The following is a 19,819-nucleotide window of genomic DNA, read 5'->3' as shown; positions in this document are numbered from 1 at the left end:
CAGAGTAGATTTCTAGTCTCCAGAAAAGACATTATACTCGAACATAATACGTGTTCCAAAATTCTACAACTGATCGACGTTAGAGATATAGGTCTATAGTTCTGCACATCTGTTCGACGTCCCTTCTTGAGAACGGGGATGACCTGTGCCCTTTTCCAATCCTTTGGAACGCTTCGCTCTTCTAGAGACCTACGGTACACCGCTGCAAGAAGGGAGGCAAGTTCCTTCGCGTACTCTGTGTAAAATCGAACTGGTATCCCATCAGGACCAGCGGCCTTTCCTCTTTTGAGCGATTTTAATTGTTTCTCTATCCCTCTGTCGTCTACTTCGATATCTACCATTTTGTCAACTGTGCGACAATCTAGAGAAGGAAGCACAGTGCAGTCTTCCTCTGTGAAACAGCTTTGGAAGAAGACATTTAGTAATTCGGCCTTTAGTCTGTCATCCTCTGTTTCAGTACCATTTTGGTCACAGAGTGTCTGGACATTTTGTTTTGATCCACCTACCGCTTTGACATAGGACCAAAATTTCTTAGGATTTTCTGCCAAGTCAGTACATAGAACTTTACTTTCGAATTCATTGAAAGCCTCTCGCATAGCCCTCCTCACACTACATTTCGCTTCGCGTAATTTTTGTTTGTCTGCAAGGCTTTGGCTATGTTTATGTTTGCTGTGAAGTTCCCTTTGCTTCCGCAGCAGTTTTCTAACTCGGTTGTTGTACCACGGTGGCTCTTTTCCATCTCTTACGATCTTGCTTGGCACATACTCATCTAACGCATATTGTACCATGGTTTTGAACTTCGTCCACTGATGCTCAACACTATCTGTACTTGAGACAAAACTTGTGTGTTGAGCCATCAAGTACTCTGAAATCTGCTTTTTGTCACTTTTGCTAAACAGAAAAATCTTCCTACCTTTTTTAATATTTCTATTTACGGCTGAAATCATCGATGCAATAACCGCTTTATGATCGCTGATTCCCTGTTCTGCATTAACTGATTCAAATAGTTCGGGTCTGTTTGTCACCAGAAGGTCTAATATGTTATCGCCACGAGTCGGTTCTCTGTTTAATTGCTCAAGGTAGTTTTCAGATAAAGCACTTAAAAATATTTCACTGGATTCTTTGTCCCTGCCACCCGTTATGAACGTTTGAGTCTCCCAGTCTATATGCGGCAAATTAAAATCTCCACCCAGAACTATAACATGGTGGGGAAATCTACTCGAAATATTTTCCAAATTATTCTTCAGGTGCTGAGCCACAACAGCTGCTGAGCCCGGGGGCCTATAGAGACATCCAATTACCATGTCTGAGCCTGCTTTAACCGTGACCTTCACCCAAATCATTTCACAATTCGAATCTCCGTCAATTTCCTTCGATACTATTGCACTTCTTATCGCTATAAACACGCCTCCCCCTTCACTGTCCAGCCTATCTCTGCGGTATACATTCCAATCAGAGTTTAGGATTTCATTACTGTTTACGTCTGGTTTCAGCCAACTTTCTGTTCCTAGTACTATATGGGCGTTGTGACCGTTTACAAAGTGTTGTATTCATGATCCATGGAACAAGTATTAATCTAATCTAATCTAATCTAATCGAAACCCCTTATCAACCCCTCATAGCACCCATACCCTGCCTAGCTGACCTCTTCAGTTTACCACATCCTCCAAAACTCCTTCCCGACACCCAACAAAACCCAGATCCCAAGCAGATGCGAAACATTGTTGTTAACCTCCATACCAAAAACCTCAGTTGCTCAGAAGTTTCAGTCCTATCCAAAGACATAAACTCAGCCCTTTCACCAAATTTAACCATGTTAGACTTGTCAAAGATGTACTCTCCTTCTCCCAATGTGTACAGTGGAAATACTTCTTTGCCACTAATCCCCCCATTCAAAGCCAACCTAATGCCAACATTGAGCCTTGTCCACCAGTTTATTCCATCATCCAACTGTGACATTGCCTCCCCTCCCCCCTCACACATAAACAACCTCTAAGCTTTCATAAATTCCTTACCTACAACTGACTGACCTCATCATTCTTCCCCTCATCTCTTCCTAAGAACACTAACCGTTCAGCAGAAGGAAAGACAGCCACACACAACCTGAATACAGATCCAGACAGAATCATCCTCCCTGCAGACAAAGGCTCTACCACTGTTGTGATAGGTTGCCGTGACTACCTGATAGAAGGCCTCCACCAACTGTCTGACTCCTCCATCTACAAGCTCTGCCAGAGTGATCCCATCCTGGAAGTCCAACATAGCCTCCACTTCCTACTGAAATCATTAGGCCCTTCCCAGAACCTCTCACCTGAGTCTATCTCCCCCCTCACTCTTACAACAATCTGCACATCAACATCCTTTATGTTCCCCAAAATCCAGGTTCAGGTTCATTGATGAAAGGGCCAAAGCACCTCATCCATATTCCTCCATAGCATCAACACCTTTTCTCCCACTGAAAGAATTTCCACTCTCGTTGACCATCACCTCCAACCAACTGCCCAAAACCTAGGTTCCCACATGAAAGACCATTCCCACCCCTTTACCTCATGAATCCCTCCTTGTCACTGTTGATGCTACTGAAAAAACCTCTCCCAATGCACTTCAAACTCCATACTGACCACTTCATTCCTTACACACCTTATCAGCCATATCGTGACCCACAAATACTTTTTGTGTGAAAGAAAGATTTAGAAATAAATCCCTGGCACAGCCATGGGAACCCACATGGCACACTCTTATGCCAACCTGTTTATGGATCATCTAGAGGAAACCTTCCAAGTCCCCCAAAAATCCCAGCCCCTAGTCTGGTTCAGGTTCATTGTTGAAAGGGCCAAGACACTTCATCCATATTCCTTCATAGCATCAACACCTTTTCTCCCATATGCTTTGCCTCATCATCACCTACACAGTGCACCACCTTCCTGGACATTGACTTCCACATTGCTGATGACTCCAACTACACCTTTGTCCACATTAAACCCACTAATCACAAACAGTACCTGCATTTCAACAGCTGCCATCCCTTTCTCCCCAAAATGTCCCTCGTGTAACCACCCATGATTGACATATCTGCTGTGACAAGAGCTCTTTTGACTCATTTACCCAGTATACTGAAGGCCACACAAAGATCTACACAGATTTCCCATGCCGTATCCTCACAAACCCCCAATCCCCCCCCCCCCCCCCCCAAGAATCAGTTACAATGGGCTGCCCCCTCATCACTCAATATCACCCTGGACTGGAACAACTGAACCACATCCTTTGCAAGGCTTCAATTACCTTTCATACTTCCCTGAAATGCGGGACATGCCAGCGAAGATCCTTCCCACCCCTCCTAAGGAAGTGTTTGACTGCCCACCAAACCTATACAATATCTCAGCATCGCTACACCACTCTCAGTCCCAGCTGCTTACACCGAGGTGCAAGACCTACCCTGTTCACCCACCCAGCACCTCCTACACCAGTCCTGTCACAGGTTTATACTACACCATCAGAGGCAGGGCCATCTGTGAAAGCAGTAACGTCATAGACCAACTCCACTACAACCACTGCACAGCCTTTTATGTTGGTATGACCAACAACCAGCTATCCAACAGGATGAATGGCCACTAACAAACTAATTTCAAGAACAGGGTTAACCAACTAATGTCACAACATGCAGCTGAGTATACCATCCTCAGTTTCAATGTCTGCTCCATAACCAGAGTCATCTGGATCCTTTCCTCAACCACCCGCTTCTTTGAAATACATGGGTGGGAATTATCCTTACACACACACACACACACACACACACACACACACACACACACACACACACACATGTCTTTCACTCCTGTAATGTTCCTGACCTCTGTCTCAGCATTCCTAGCTGGCAAACTGGCCTCCCGCAGAACTGCTAGCCACTTACCCCTAGTCCCTCTCCCTGCCTCCTGCCTCCCTCCCCCTCAAACCATCCCACCCTACACTACTTCCATCACAACTAGTCCACCTGCCACAAAACAGCACTGGCATTGTTGGTCAAACCAGCACTATGTAGGGATATAAGTGTGTGTGTGTGTGTGTGTGTATTTTATATTTTACTCTAGCTTAGCTTGTCAAAGGATAATTCTGAAAGCTAGCAAGTTTTCCTTCTTTTTGTGTGTGCCTATAGACAACTCAATGCATCTACTTTTCAGTACATGATCTCCTTTAATACTAAAGTACTTATATATTGTATATATTTCTAAGTTCTTCGTGTTGCCAGACTTCTTGGTTTGAACTCTGGAATATTTCCTGTTACGCCTTTTGTGAAGGAATTTTGCAAAACCATATTTAGTTGCACTGCTTCAGTGGCACTATCATTAGTAATATTATCATTACTATCACATGATGAAGTTATCAATTGTGTGTTATCACTGGTGTGCTTCATATACAACCAGAATTGTTTTAGATTTTCTGTGATTTTAAGATGGAGTTTAGTTCATGGATATTATCAAAAGCATCTTGCATTGAAATCTGTACTAAATTATGAGTGTCTGTAAAATGTTTCTAATCTTAGATTTTTGCAGTCTTTTAAATCTGGCATACTTTCTCAGTTGCTTCTGAAACAGTAAACAGATCTTTTTTATGTGCTATGCGGGATCTGTTCCATCTCTGAATTTATTTGGCATGAATCTCTCATTTTCTGTCAATACTATTTCCTTGAATTTAAGCCACTTCTGATCTATGTTTATATAGTTACTTGGGAAGGAACAGAGTCTGTCTCATAGGAAGGTGTCAACCAAGTTTTTAACTGCTTTTGTAAGATAAATAGATAAATACGTGTTGTGTTTACTTTTTGTGAATTTGGATGTTACAGTATTCAGTCTTGCTGCAATAATCTTGTGGTCACTAATCCCTGTATCTGTCATGATACTCCCTGTTTGCTCAGGATAATTTATTGTTCAAGTACATTATCACAATGATTTGCTCCTGAACTAACTGTTACAAATAACTTTTGGAGAATGCATTTAGTAGAATTTCAGCTATTTCAGCTATAATTGTATGATTAGTATACCACTACAAAATGAGACTCAAAGTTTCTTTGAATCTTCCAGCATCTCAATCATCTGAGTCATGGAGGATTGGTAAAAGGAGCCAATTATAAATTTCATCCAGTTGTCTAGTATAATCTCTACCCATACTCTGGTTGTGGGTGTGTATAAAAATGATGAGTGCAGTCTGATAATTAAATGAAACTATGTGGTCCCAGAGACCTTATCAAGTTTCAAATATCTATGAAGTATACATGCAGACTGAAGTGATGAACTAAATTTGTACCAAGACTGGGATTCAAGCAAGAAACCTAGGTTTGAATCCTGGCCTTGATACAAATTTTCATCTGTTGCTGAAGTGTGCATATATACACCTGTTTGGTAATGTCCCATGGAAAATAAAGTCTGTGACCACTTCTGCTGGCCTTCTTTGTATATGTTCAGTATCTACTGTTAGTTCCATCTGGTACAAGTCACATACATGGGCAAGTTTTTAGAATGGTTCACACAAGTGTCATACCTGTGACTGAGTCAATGTGACTGTTCCATCTCACACCCCTACAAGTTGTTACACACAAGGTACTGGTAATTATATGTGTTGAATGTTTTTTTTTTTCATTTGCAAAGTACACAATTTCACATTTCTAATCATTGACAGCAGAGGATACCATTTTTCCTGCAACAAGTTGATGTCCTGATTCTAGCTACATGACACACCAGGTTGATCCTTTACAGCTGAATGAATAATATGTCCGTCATCTCAGGTGCTAGTCATGAGAAGCCATTCAGATTTTGCATGACACTGTGTGTAACTCCCTTGGACTCTTCAGTTCTATATTCACAAAAGTCATATGATCCCAATGAATGATAGGAGTAGTATTGTAGAATGATATACAATAGTTTCAATAGCACATTAAAATTCCAAAATGGGCTTTTAGAGATTTCTCCTTCTAACATGAGCCATAACATGATCTTTTCCCAAGCAAATAACTTTCAAATGTGATTTATGAATGAAAAACCAAGTGTGGAATCTTTCATTACATACAGACTGTTGATACTCCTACCTGCTTTGTGCAGTTCAAGTGAAATGCTAATCATAACAATAGCAGAAATTCCTGAATGGAGTAATACATAAAATTAAGGAAAGGCAATCACTCAGTTGTAGTGGATTGATGTGTGAAGCACAGCAACACATAACAGAGAACAGCATTCACACAACTTTGAAGCTTTAGTTCTTTTTCTAGCAATAGTACACACACTCGCACATACAACCACACAGACACAAAAACAAATACTTCTGTTGCTATGGCAAGACTTAATAGTTTACACAGACATGCAGCCATTTTTACCTCAAATTCTGAAATAACATGTCATTATTTTGAATTTGGTTGATTTTTAACCTGTTGTTGTTGTTGTTGTGGTCTTCAGTCCTGAGACTGGTTTGATGCAGCTCTCCATGCTACTCTATCCTGTGCAAGCTTCTTCATCTCCCAGTACCTACTGCAACCTACATCCTTCCGAATCTGCTTAGTGTATTCATCTCTTGGTCTCCCTCTACGATTTTTACCCTCCATGCTGCCCTCCAATACTAAACTGGTGATCCCTTGATGCCTCAGAACATGTCCTACCAACTGATCCCTTCTTCTGGTCAAGTTGTGCCACAAACTTCTCTTCTCCCCAATCCTATTCAGTACTTCCTCATTGGTTATGTGATCTACCCATCTGATCTTCAGCATTCTTCTGTAACACCACATTTCAAAAGCTTCTATTCTCTTCTTGCCCAAACTATTTATCGTCCATGTTTCACTTCCATACATGGCTACACTCCATACAAATACTTTCAGAAATGACATCCTCACACTTAAATCAATACTCGATGTTAACAAATTTCTCTTCTTCAGAAACACTTTCCTTGCCATTGCCAGTCTACATTTTATATCCTCTCTACTTCGACCATCATCAGTTATTTTACTCCCCAAATAGCAAAACTCCTTCACTACTTTAAGTGTCTCATTTCCTAATCTAATTCCCTCAGCATCACCCGACTTAATTCGACTACATTCCATTATCCTCATTTTGCTTTTGTTGATGTTCATCTTGTATCCTCCTTTCAAGACACTATCCATTCCATTCAACTGCTCTTCCAAGTCCTTTGCTGTCTCTGACAGAATTACAATGTCATCGGCGAACCTCGAAGTTTTTATTTCTTCTCCATGGACTTTAATACCTACTCTGAATTTTTCTTTTGTTTCCTTTACTGCTTGCTCAATATACAGATTGAATAACATCGGGGATAGGCTACAACCCTGTCTCGCTCCCTTCCCAACCACTGCCTCCCTTTCATGTCCCTCAACTCTTAGAACTGCCATCTGGTTTCTGTACAAATTGTAAATAGCCTTTCGCTCCCTGTATTTTACCCCTGCCACCTTCAGAATTTGACAGAGAGTATTCCACTCAACATTGTCAAAAGCTTTCTCCAAGTCTACAAATGCTAGAAACGTAGGTTTGCCTTTCCTTAATCTTTCTTCTAAGGTAAGTCATAGGGTCAGTATTGCCTCACGTGTTCAAACATTTCTATGGAATCCAAAGTGATCTTCCCCGAGGTCGGCTTCTACCAGTTTTTCCATTCGTCTGCAAAGAATTCACATTAGTATTTTGCAGCTGTGACTTATTAAGCTGATAGTTCGGTAATTTTCACATCTGTCAACACCTGCTTTCTTTGGGATTGGAATTATTATATTCTTCTTGAAGTCTGAGGGAATTTCGCCTGTCTCATACATCTTGCTACCAGATGTTAGAGTTTTGTCAGGACTGGCTCTCCCAAGGCTGTCAATAGTTCTAATGGAATGTTGTCTACTCTTGGGGCCTTGTTTTGACTCAGGTCTTTCAGAGCTCTGTCAAACTCTTCACAGAGTATCATATCTCCCATTTCATCTTCACCTACATCCTCTTCCATTTCCATGATATTGTCCTCGAGAACATTGCCCCTATATAGACCCTCAATATACTCCTTCCACCTTTCTGCTTTCCCTTCTTTACTTAGAACTGGGTTTCCATCTGAGCTCTTGATATTCATACAAGTGGTTCTCTTTTTTCCAAAGGTCTCTTTAATTTTCCTGTAGGCAGTATCTATCTTACCCCTAGTGAGATAAGCCTCTACATCCTTACATTTGTCCTCTAGCCATCCCTGCTTATCCATTTTGCATTTCCTGTTGATCTCATTTTTGAGACATTTGTATTCCTTTTTGCCTGCTTCATTTACTGCATTTTTAAATTTTCTCCTTTCATCAATTAAATTCAATATTTCTTGTGTTACCCAAGGATTTCTACTAGCCCTTGTCTTTTTACCTACTTGATCCTCTGCTGCCTTCACTACTTCATCCCTCAAAGCTATCCATTCTTCTTCTACTGTATTTCTCTCCCCCATTCCTGTCAATTTTTCCCTTATGCTCTCCCTGAACCTCTGTACAACCTCAGGTTCTTTCAGTTTATTCAGGTCCCATTTCCTTACATTTCCACCTTTTTGCAGTTTCTTCAGTTTTAATCTACAGGTCATAACCAATAGGTTGTGGTCAGAGTCCACATCTGCCCCTGGAAATGTCTTTCAATTTAAAACCTGATTCCTAAATCTCTGTCTTACCATTATACAATCTATCTGATACCTTTTAGTATCTCCAGGGTTCTTCCATGTATACAACCTTCTTTCATGATTCTTAAACCAAGTGTTAGCTATGATTAAGTTGTGCTCTGAGCAAAATTCTACCAGGCGGCTTCCTCTTTCATTTCTTAGCCCCAATCCATATTCACCTACTATGTTTCCTTCTCTCCCGTTTCCTACTCTTGAATTCCAGTCACCCATGACTATTAAATTTTCATCTCCCTTCACTATCTGAATAATTTCTTTTATTTCATCATACATTTCTTCAATTTCTTCGTCATCTGAAGAGCTAGTTGGCATGTAAACTTGTACTACTGTAGTAGGTGTGGGCTTCGTATCTCTCTTGGCCACAATAATGCGTTCCCGTTTTTTCAATTTCCTTTAGCAGAGCTCCCATCATAAGTAAGAGAAAGAGATTGGTGCCTTGGTAGCTCAAGTACAATTTCATTTCATTTTTTGAATCAGTACTCTAAATTTTGGGTCTTTATCGGCTATTTCCTTCCTGACAACATTATTTGTTTCATTACCTTTGGTTTGCCTTTGTAGTCTTCTGTTACAAGGAAATGGTATTCTGGCATTTGTGGCTGAATTATTGACAACATCATGGGACCAAAATAAGGATATGCTACTTACTATTTATGGTGTGTCCTTTTTCTGGGACAAAAACATAAAAAATCCTTTCTTGAACATGGCAGATATTCTTGGCATCAGATTTCTTTCTGAACTGGTGGCTATTGTTTCATGGTTGGTTGTTGTCCACCTTGTGTGTTGATGTTTCTCAACAGTTATTTTTCTTTCTTGGTTAGTTGCTGTTGTTGGTGGCAATTTTCTTAATATGTGTCTTAGCAAAAGTCTTTGTGTGTTTGCTTTTGCACAAGTCAATCTGTCAGCATTTATTTTTAGCACTGTTTCCATGTATAAAAGTACTTCTGGAAAAGTTTCAAAGTCCAGTTTATTGCTCTGCGAATGATCGCTTGGGGGTAGTAGTATACAGGGTGAACTTGAAGATATGGTACACATACTAGTCATCAGCTCCATCAACATGTGATTTATCAAACAATGGAAAATCCAGGATGGAATAATGTCATATTATGAAAAGGATAGATTGCTACTCACCATATAGTGGAGATGTTGTGTTACGATCAATGGCTCCGCCCTTCATTCGATCCCTGAGAAACCCTACAGTTCAGCAGGATAATGCACGACCGCATGTTGCAGGTCCTGTGTGGGCCTTTCTGGATACAGAAAATGTTCGACTGCTGCCCTGGCCAGCACATTCTCCAGACCTCTCACCAACTGAAAACGTCTGGTCAATGGTGGCCGAGCAACTGGCTTGTCACAATACGGCAGTCACTACTCTTGATGAACTGTGGTACTGTGTTGAAGCTGCATGGGCAGCTCTACCTATACACACCATCCAAGCTCTGTTTGACTCAATTCCCAGGCATATCAAGGTCGCTATTATGGCCACAGGGTACAGGGTACTGATTTATCAGGATCTATGCACCCAAATTGGATGAAAATGTAGTCACATGTCAGGTCTAGTATAATATATTTGTCCAGTGAATACCCATTTATCAACTGCATTTATTCTTGGTGTAGCAATTTTAATGGCCAGTAGTGTAGAATCTTTATTGTCATATTACATGTCATATACAGTAATTTGATGTTTTACATAACAGTCTCTTTAATCAAGAAAGAAACAAGCATTTGTTATAAATGATAATTTCAACTTTTACATGATTGATTCAAATTAGTATCATTTGTTTAAATCTGTCCTCTGTGTCACCAAATCACCACTGCATACAAACTTTCAAAAGTTTGTGATGCCTTGAGTATCCGCAGCAGTCCAGACAATTAGGTCATTTTAGCCTACAGGTGTGCTGCAGTAAATAACCATTTTCATGCTACCCCCTCCCCCTTCCACACTGCCCTACCCCCCTTCCCACACATACATACATAAAAATAAATATCCATTTGACTTAAATATGAGTATGGTGGGCTTGTTGGCCAGAAAACTATGTAGGTAGAATGTGGATTTATTTTTGTTGTGGATCATGTTATGTAAATATTTGAGTTAAAATTATTTGTTTATCAAAATTTGTCTCATTGCTATAACATCATTAATGAAGGTAAATTAGGCTGATTTTGGAATTTTTAAGTCACTGTTCATAGACAAAATTTTTGTTGCATGGTTGCCAATATTCAGTTCGTGCACTTTCATTTCATCATATGGGTAAAGGCCATTTTGGTTCCTCTTTCACCATACTGATATTAATGAAGTGCTTGGTTGACCTCCAGTATTAGCAATGAGTAGGACCTACAGGTCTCACAATCACTTTTATATGTGTACTAACATCTCATTCTCTAATGGGTTGTTTCATTTTTTGGAGGTGATCAATATGTTTACAGAATGGCACATAAAATATTTAATTGATACAAATAATACCCAGTCTATGGTGTTGTAACAAGCACTTTAGAACAAGTTTGTTTATCTGTTTGCATACCATCTGACTTGCAAATTCATCAGTTAATAAAGTGAAACAAAACATGACTTATGTTAGTAAGACTTTCTGGGACATGTAAACGGATAAAGCTGTACTGTGTTAAGTTAATTGTAATCAGTGGCAATGTAATGCAAGCACATGTCCATAATTAGTGGCAATGTAGTGCAATTACATATCCATCAAAAAGGCTGCTATTTCACTCTGAGAATACTGTCTCCCAATTCATTGTATCGCCAACAAAATGATGCAGCTAGTTTAAAAAGGGCAAGCCACTTAAAAATGACCACACTGCTACTACTTCATAGTGATGAAAGGCCTACAAAAGAAACACACCATTTGCTATCTGCTGCAGACATTAGTAATTAGTTTAATAAGGGAAAGTCACCTCAAAATGACTACACTGCTACTACCTGATACTGATGAAAGGCCTACAAAAGAAACACTGACCAATTGCTATCTGCCGCAAACATTAGTAAATTTTGTTTGAGTTTCTGCACTAACCATTTTCTATCAAGTGCTGTTACTGGTACAGTTTTCTAAAGACGTTGGTGAAACCATGATTAAAAATGTTAGCCTCTAGTAGAAATTGAATGAATTTCAGTGTACATAATAAAAAACTGTTTTATGCTGTACTGCACAAAGCAAAAGTATACAACATTGCACTATACTACTGCTATTGATTCTTCTTCTTCTTCTTCTTCTTCTGCTACTACTACTACTAGTACTACTACTACTGCTAATTATAATAATTATAATTATAATAATAACAATTATAATAATAGTCTAACTTCATGGAAAATGTGAAATTCTCTAACTCACTTACCTTTCTTCCATATTTTTAACATACTGTTTGTTCTTTGTACAGGGTGATTCAAAAAGAGTACCACAACTTTAAAAATGTGTATTTAATGAAAGAAACATAATATAACCTTCTGTTATACATCATGACAAAGAGTATTCAAAAAAGTTTTTTTCTCACTCAAAAACAAGTTCAGAGATGTTCAATATGGCCCCCTCCAGACACTCGAGCAATATCAACCCGATACTCCAACTCGTTCCACACTCTCTGTAGAATATCAGGCGTAACAGTTTGGATAGCTGCTGTTATTTCTCGTTTCAAATCATCAATGGTGGCTGGGAGAGGTGGCCGAAACACCATATCCTTAACATACCCCCATAAGAAAAAATCACAGGGGGTAAGATCAGGGCTTCTTGGAGGCCAGTGATGAAGTGCTGTGTCACGGGCTGCCTGGCGGCTGATCCATCCCCTTGAGTAGTTGACGTTCAGGTAGTTATGGACAGATAAGTGCCAATGTGGTGGCGCTCCATCCTGTTAAAATATGAATTGTTGTGCTTCTTGTTCGAGCTGAGGGAACAGCCAATTCTCTAACATCTCCAGATACTGTAGTCCAGTTACAGTAGCACCTTCGAAGAAAAAGGGACCAAAAACTTTATTGGCTGAAATGGCACAGAAAACGTTCACCTTAGGCGAGTCACATTCATACTGAGTTGTTTTCCGCGGATTCTCAGTGCCCCATACACAGACATTGTGACAGTTGACTTTCCCGTTAGTGTGGAAAGTTGCTTCATCACTAAACACAATCTTTGAAACGAAAGATTCATCTGTTTCCATTTGAGCAAGGATAAAATCACAGAAATCGATTCTTTTAATCTTATCAGCTGCAGACAGTGCTTGACCCAATTTCAGACGATAAGGTTTCATAACTAACCTTTTTCGTAGAACTCTCCATACAGTTGATTGTGGAATTTGCAGCTCTCTGTTAGCTCTGCAAGTCAATTTTCCTGGGCTGTGAACAAATGCTTGCTGGATGCGTGCTACATTTTCATCACTCGTTCTTGGCCGTCCAGAACTTTTCCCTTTGCACAAACACCCATTATCTGTAAACTGTTTATACCGACATTTAATACATTTATCTGAGTGGTCCTGATGCCCAGGAGGTTTAACACCATACTTCGTTCGAAATTCACGCTGAACAACTGTCGTTGATTCACTTCTGCCGTACTCAGTAACACAAAAAGCTTTCTTTTGAGTGGTCGCCATCTTAGCATCAACTGATGCTGACGCCTAGTCAACAGCGCCTCAAGCAAACAAATGTACAACTAAATGAAACTTTATAGCTCTCTTAATTCGCCGACAGATAGTGCTTAGCTCTGCCTTTTGTCGTTGCAGAGTTTTAAATTTCTAAAGTTGTGGTATTCTTTTTGAATCACCCTGTATAACCGTGTCATAAAAGCACACAAAACTATTAACTGGTGGCAAGAGATGTATAATAAAATAAAGAAAAATGACATTTTAAGATGATTGTCCTGTGTTTTAGCCTGAAATTACTTGAAACAAAATACAAGGTGAAAATATAGAAGTACTCAGATACTGAGTGTTATCCTCTTGATAATATACTGAACCATATCAGTATCAGTTGAAATTATATTTCACAATATTTTATTTACAGAAACGTTTCTAAATATATGGGTTCAACATGTTCCATACAATATTTTTCTTCTGTTCCTCCTCTCACCCCAACTCTCTCCCCTCCCCTCCCCTCCCCTCCCCCCCCCCCCTCTCTCTCTCTCTCTCTCTCTCTCTCTCTCTCTCTCTCTCTCTCTCTCACACACACACACACACACACACACACACACACACACACACAAGCACACACGCACATCTTATTTATTCCCTCTTGCCTCTTGAATTCAATGAAAAGGTTAAAAAAATAAAATTTTCTGTAATTTTCAGATTGGAGAGGAGTGCCTTGCATGTAGGGAAGATGTAGCTCTATTTGACATGTCATACCTGGGTAAGCTTTATCTGAGTGGTCCTGATGCCCAGCTGGCTGCTGATTGGTTATTTTCTGCTGATACCAGAAAGGAAGTAGGCCAGTCAGTGTTCACCTGTCTCCTTAATCCTCATGGTGGAGTGGAGGCTGATGTCACTGTTAGTGCCATTGAAACTGGAACTGGAGGTCAAGCAGACCCTATTTTGAAGGTGAGCCCTATAGATGTGGCCGAGGGAACAAACACTCTTCATTTTCCCTTATTTTGAGCTTTACCCTTACATGTTTCTTGTGTGCAGTTGTGGTAGATATTCTTTTATAATATATTCAATTATTTTAATTAGGAGGAGATGTACTGCAGATTATTTCAATTAAGGAAAATTAATTGCACACTACATTGTCTTAATATGTTGATGTAGTAATATGACTTCTGTGTGGGACTGATCCTTAAAATCTCAATTCAAAGGAATTTAGATAGAGTTATGTAAACTGTATAAGGAATTTACTCTTAAAGGGGATTGAGCATAAACCTTCATACTTATCTCATGCAACTATGAGGGTGTGCTGAAAAGTAATGCCCTCAATTTTTTAAAGTGAAATCTCCTATTTAAAACAAAAGAAACATTATTAACATTCTACATCTTTATTCTTCATGTGTACATATTTGCAGCTCTCTGCCAGTAGAGGGCTCAGAAATGCAGCAAACAACAAGGCATTGTGTAAAATAAGTATGTAAGTGCATGAAAAATACCATGCTGTAATTGAGTTTAAAATTAGAACATTTTATCCACATGTAGAGCATCCTCTTCTTCAGCATGACAATGCCAGGCCACACACGAGAAGTATAATATCCATAACAATCTGTTGGCTTGGGCTCCCCATCAGCAATCATCCTCCATACTGCCCTGACTTGGCCCCATCTGATTTTCATCTGTTTCCAAAACATCTCTGAGGACTTCACTCTCTAGTCTCTCATTGGGAGAAATCTGTTCATCATCATGGTGGCTACAATGAGAAATAAATATGTAGACATGAATAATAAACAGGTAGAATGTTTATAATGTTTGTTTTGTTAAAAAGCTTCAAGAGTTTTCACATAAAAAATTCAGAGGCATTACTTTTCAGCACACTCTCGTAACATTTGCATAAAGCTTTGTGAAGTACTGTCAGTAGCTGTGCATTTGTTTTGAAGCGTTTGAGAAGCAGATGTTTCACACATAATGACAATGACAGTTTCTTTGCTGCTGATTTTGAGTACTGACAAAATCTACATGTGCAATAACAATCCTGTCTATAGGAAACAAAAGTAAGGAAACAAAATAAACATAAAGCATGTAAAAAGTTATCAAATATAGAATATTACATAATGAGAAGAAATATTGTACCTCACAAAAACATTGTGGTGATTCAGATAATAGTGTTATAGAAATGTTATCCTAATTTTGGGGTTGTTGGAACAAAATGAGGAACAGTATTACTATCTTATATTGATAGACAGACAGACAGTGCTGCATTTATTTATTTGGTCCATGTGATCTGACAGTAGACAGTGTGCTACAGATCTCAGACAAAATATATTAATATATACACTGGGTAGATTATGGTTTACAATAAATAACAGCAGGTTTAAATAAGATTTTCTGCACTGAATGGTTCATGTGCTGCACTTAAACATTAACCAGTCAGTCACTGTTGTAGGAATTCATTTAGAAGGGACGATCAGAAAGTAATACACAGTAAATTTACTACCTTTCTACATAGTCACCAATGTTCTCAACACATATCTCCCATTGTGATACAAATTTCAATATGACCTGTTTGTAGTAGTCCATTTGGTTGGAGTAGAGACATCTGTTGACTGCTGATTTCATTTCTGCACCGATCACAAAGCATTGGGTGGCCAGGAATTTCTTCATGGGCCCAAACAGGTGAAAGCACAATGTTGTAAAGTACAGATTGTGTGGTGCATGCTGGAGCACCTCCCACCCCAATTTCTCATGAACAGGAGCAGCAATATGGGGATAAGCATTGTCATGAAGAAGTTTGACACTGTCAAGCATGAATGTTGTGGTGTTTGTCATGAAGGGCAGGATGAAACGTAACCAAAATTTAAATGCAGGCTGTGACAGTCATAGTGGTCTTGTGTTCAGCACAGTCTACCAGTAGCATACTGTGCATATCCCAGAACACTGTCACAAGCACTATTGTAGAAGACTGAGTCAATTTGAAGTTTTTTTGTACTAGGGAACCAGCATGTTTCCACTACATAGAGGCCTGCTTGATTTTGAGCATGCAGTTGTATGCCCACAACTCATAACCAGAGATGATACACTATCAGAAAGTCATGCCCTTCTATGGTGTAACATGTTAAACGATCCAAGCTTGTCATCATTCAGTGGCTCTTGTAGTTTCTGTCAGGTTCTTAGGCTCTCAGCGAGCATAACTTTTCAGAATTTTACCATGTCATGAACAGTATCATACACCACACCATAGGAAATGTTGTACTGCTGCAATAAGGTTTGCAGTTGCACATGCTGGTCATTCAAAATTGCTGCCTCAATGGCTCTGTAATTCACTAAGTTTGCAGATGTTACCAGCCACCTGAAGCATGGCAAAGCACTAACGTTCACATGGCCTTCTTAGAAGAATGCACACCATTTGGAGACATTGCTACAGTCTGTACAGTTATTACCATACATGTCACACCTCACAAATATCAAACCACACTCTGCTGCTCTTCACAAGTTGGTATCACTAACATTCATGTTTGTTTCATATGTCATGCTTCTCTTGCTAGAGCTGCACATGAAAACAAAATACCATATTTAGTGGAAACTATATAATCATGAAATTTCGATATTATAATTGCAGTACCAGAGGAGAAAAAAATTATTGTTCAATTACTTTCTGATCTTCCCTAATATATAGAAAATATTGAGGCAGAAAGGTCATTGCCATACACTGGCACCCATACTGTACCTCTTTTCACTGTTATTCTCCATTCCACATGATAATTTTGCTCGAATTAATTCTGGAATAGTAAATAAGACGCAAAATATACTCCAGAAAATGTTCATGATGATGTAACATTTTTATGCTAAGTTCTGCCTGCACATTCATATCAGAACAAAACAGTTTTTAACAAACTTTCTGAAGCCACAAGAGACTTACTAACTGCAATTATTACAAGTGTTTAATATATTTTATTAACATTCTGTGTCAGCAGTACATCTGTGGTGCTTACGAGCTAATGCTTGCAGCTGACAAATCTAAGACATTTATAGTTTCATATATTGAAAGAAAAGTACTGTACAAAGCTGAGCAAAATTTTTGATTTTTCAGGGTAGAGGGTTCTACATTATTAGTGGAGGAGTCTCAGCATACCATACATGGGCTCACATGAATTCAATTATCAGCCTGAAGAATTTCAAGGTAGCTCTCACTGATCATACAGACAAAATGGGAGTACTTTCTGTACAAGGACCAAACAGGTATTGTAATAAACAACCTGATGAAACATAACTTGCTGATTTTGAAAGCAGTAGTGATACAGATCAGCTCATACCTTTCCCTGTGCTTGTACAGATAAGCTAGTCCTCTAACTCCAATGCCAACATGACATTCAACACTAACCTTTCTTCTCTCTTTTTCCACGTCTCACAAGGCTTTCACTGATCCAAAATAACAGATACATAGTTTCTGAGTTCTATCATATGTGGTTAATATCTCAGCTACCCATTTCCATATCATGCATGTTCTGTAATGAAACTCATTGCTCCACATATGCCACTACCTTTGAGCACTATATTAATTACTAGAGACATGAAAATTTTGCATTTGTGATAAATGTGAATATAGATGTGATTGAAACCTCAAAATGTGAACATGCAAAATTTCTATTTCATAACTGTTATTGGTATTACACAACATCTGGCTGAGCCTAATTTGGAAAGAGAATGTGTATAAGAATGCATCTGCAAGATACATAGTGTGTCAATGCATGAATGCAATGACATATCAGTGTGCATGTTAGTTAGGCTCTGGTGCTACATCAACCATGGATAACTGAATGGTCTCTCTCAGGTACAGGCCATGTACTGCAATGTAAGACTCAGCTGTGGGGCCTAGGATCATAGAACAAAGAAATGCATATGTTTGTCTGCTAACTAAAGTTGTTATCATGTAGACATTATAACATGACAGATTTAGGCCATGGTGTCTCTCAGTTACAGGCCATGTACTGCAACATAGGACTCAGCTGTGGGACCTAGGATCATAGAACAAAGGAATGCATATGTTTGTCTGCTTACTACAGTTGTTATCATGTAGACATTATAACATGACAGGTTTAAACCGAGGGCTGTTTTGAACTATGGTTGCATACGATACTAGAAGAGGTGGAACCTGAGCTACCTCATTTACGATAGTGCCAACATAAACAAGTAATTGTGCAGTAACTGTTGCAAAATGCTTTGTGCTCTTCTCTTTGCTTTGTGTTGTAATTGCTCATTGCAGTCTTTTCTTATTTTGAAATGAGTGAAGAGATTAATCCTGATCCACACATGGTTAGAGTATGACTATCACAACACCAGAAGCAGATGCACAAATGATAGCTGTAGATTACCAGCTCTGTGAAAAGGAAGCAGGGCTTTTATCCCTGCCCTACTCCTCATATCACAGTGTTCAAAATTCTCATACATTCAACCTTGCAGTGATCTATCACATTACAGTGTCGGCACTATACTGACTGGAAAACAAAACCAGTCAACATAGTTTGACCAAAACAAAGAGAAAATGCTGCTGCTTCTCATTAGAAATGACCATCTGTTGAATGTTTAAACAGAAGCAAAAGAAAAAAAAAAACAAGAATTAAAAAAAAAAAACTGCTTCATCCATTCATAAAGCTCCTATTGTGTAGAATAGAAATATTTCCACTCACCAATTTTTACTTCATTATTTATTTATTTCTGTATTCATTTTTTCTGATCAGTTTCATGTTCAGGTATATTTATGCAGCACCCTTTTAAATTTATACACCTAATCATTTTTTTTAATATATGCCAATTTCACCAGTAATAGAAGCTATTTTCACCCAAAATAGAGTTTAGCCATTATTAAGGTTATTAGTTTCCACAAAGTGGCTGTTGAAGTACTCACTACCAGTTTGAGCTAGAGAGTGAATGAAAATTTAAGTTATCAAATGTTGTGTTCATTCTGTAACAGTTTGCTTTTCAGGGTTATACTGATCATCCAGAACATTATGACCACTGACCTGCTATCAATATAAACCCATCCAGGGATAGTAGCATCACCTGGGGAGGAATAACTGCTAGTCAGATACAATAACAGTGTATGTAGTATCAGTGAGTGTGCTGTCTATGTGTAGAATGGGGAAGATGTGCAGTCTATCTGAACTAGACTGAGGGTACATTGTGATGGCCCAGAGGCATGCATGAGCATTTCAAAAACTGCATGACTCCTTGGGTGTTCAAGGAGTGTTGTGGTGAGTGTCTTCAAAATGTGGTAAAACCAAGGTGATAACATGTCCAGACGTTCTGGGGTTGGGCAGCCACCCCTCATTACAGAGGTCAGATGTTGTATGCTGAGCAGACTGGTGAAAACATGACAAGCAGTGAACTGTGGCAGAACTGACATCAGACTTTAATGCTGGACACACACACTGCACTGAACACTCCTGACAATGGGCCTCCACAGCCAACATCCCATGCATGTGTCAATGTTAATATCAAGACATTGGCAACTACAACTGAAATGGGCACATGAACATCAACCTGAATATTGGTGCAGTGGCAGGGCATTGCATGGTTTGATGACTCATGATACCTT

The 19,819-nt window shown here is 39.2% G+C and overlaps 1 protein-coding gene across 1 annotated transcript in view; it reads left to right on the top strand.

Annotated features, from left to right (window-relative positions):
- LOC126299609 (sarcosine dehydrogenase, mitochondrial) overlaps positions 1-19,819 on the top strand; it is a 274,922-nt gene that overhangs the window by 175,121 nt on the left and 79,982 nt on the right. The window contains exons 12-13 of the mRNA XM_049991642.1: positions 13,936-14,184; positions 17,315-17,463. Of these exons, the coding sequence (XP_049847599.1) occupies positions 13,936-14,184; positions 17,315-17,463 (398 nt within the window). The remainder of the gene's footprint in view (positions 1-13,935; positions 14,185-17,314; positions 17,464-19,819) is intronic.

Source organism: Schistocerca gregaria, chromosome X (genome assembly GCF_023897955.1).
Source record: "Schistocerca gregaria isolate iqSchGreg1 chromosome X, iqSchGreg1.2, whole genome shotgun sequence".
In the NCBI taxonomy this organism is placed as follows: domain Eukaryota; kingdom Metazoa; phylum Arthropoda; class Insecta; order Orthoptera; family Acrididae; genus Schistocerca; species Schistocerca gregaria.
Note: the sequence above shows the minus strand (reverse complement) of the source record. Positions and strands in the feature narration are given on the sequence as shown.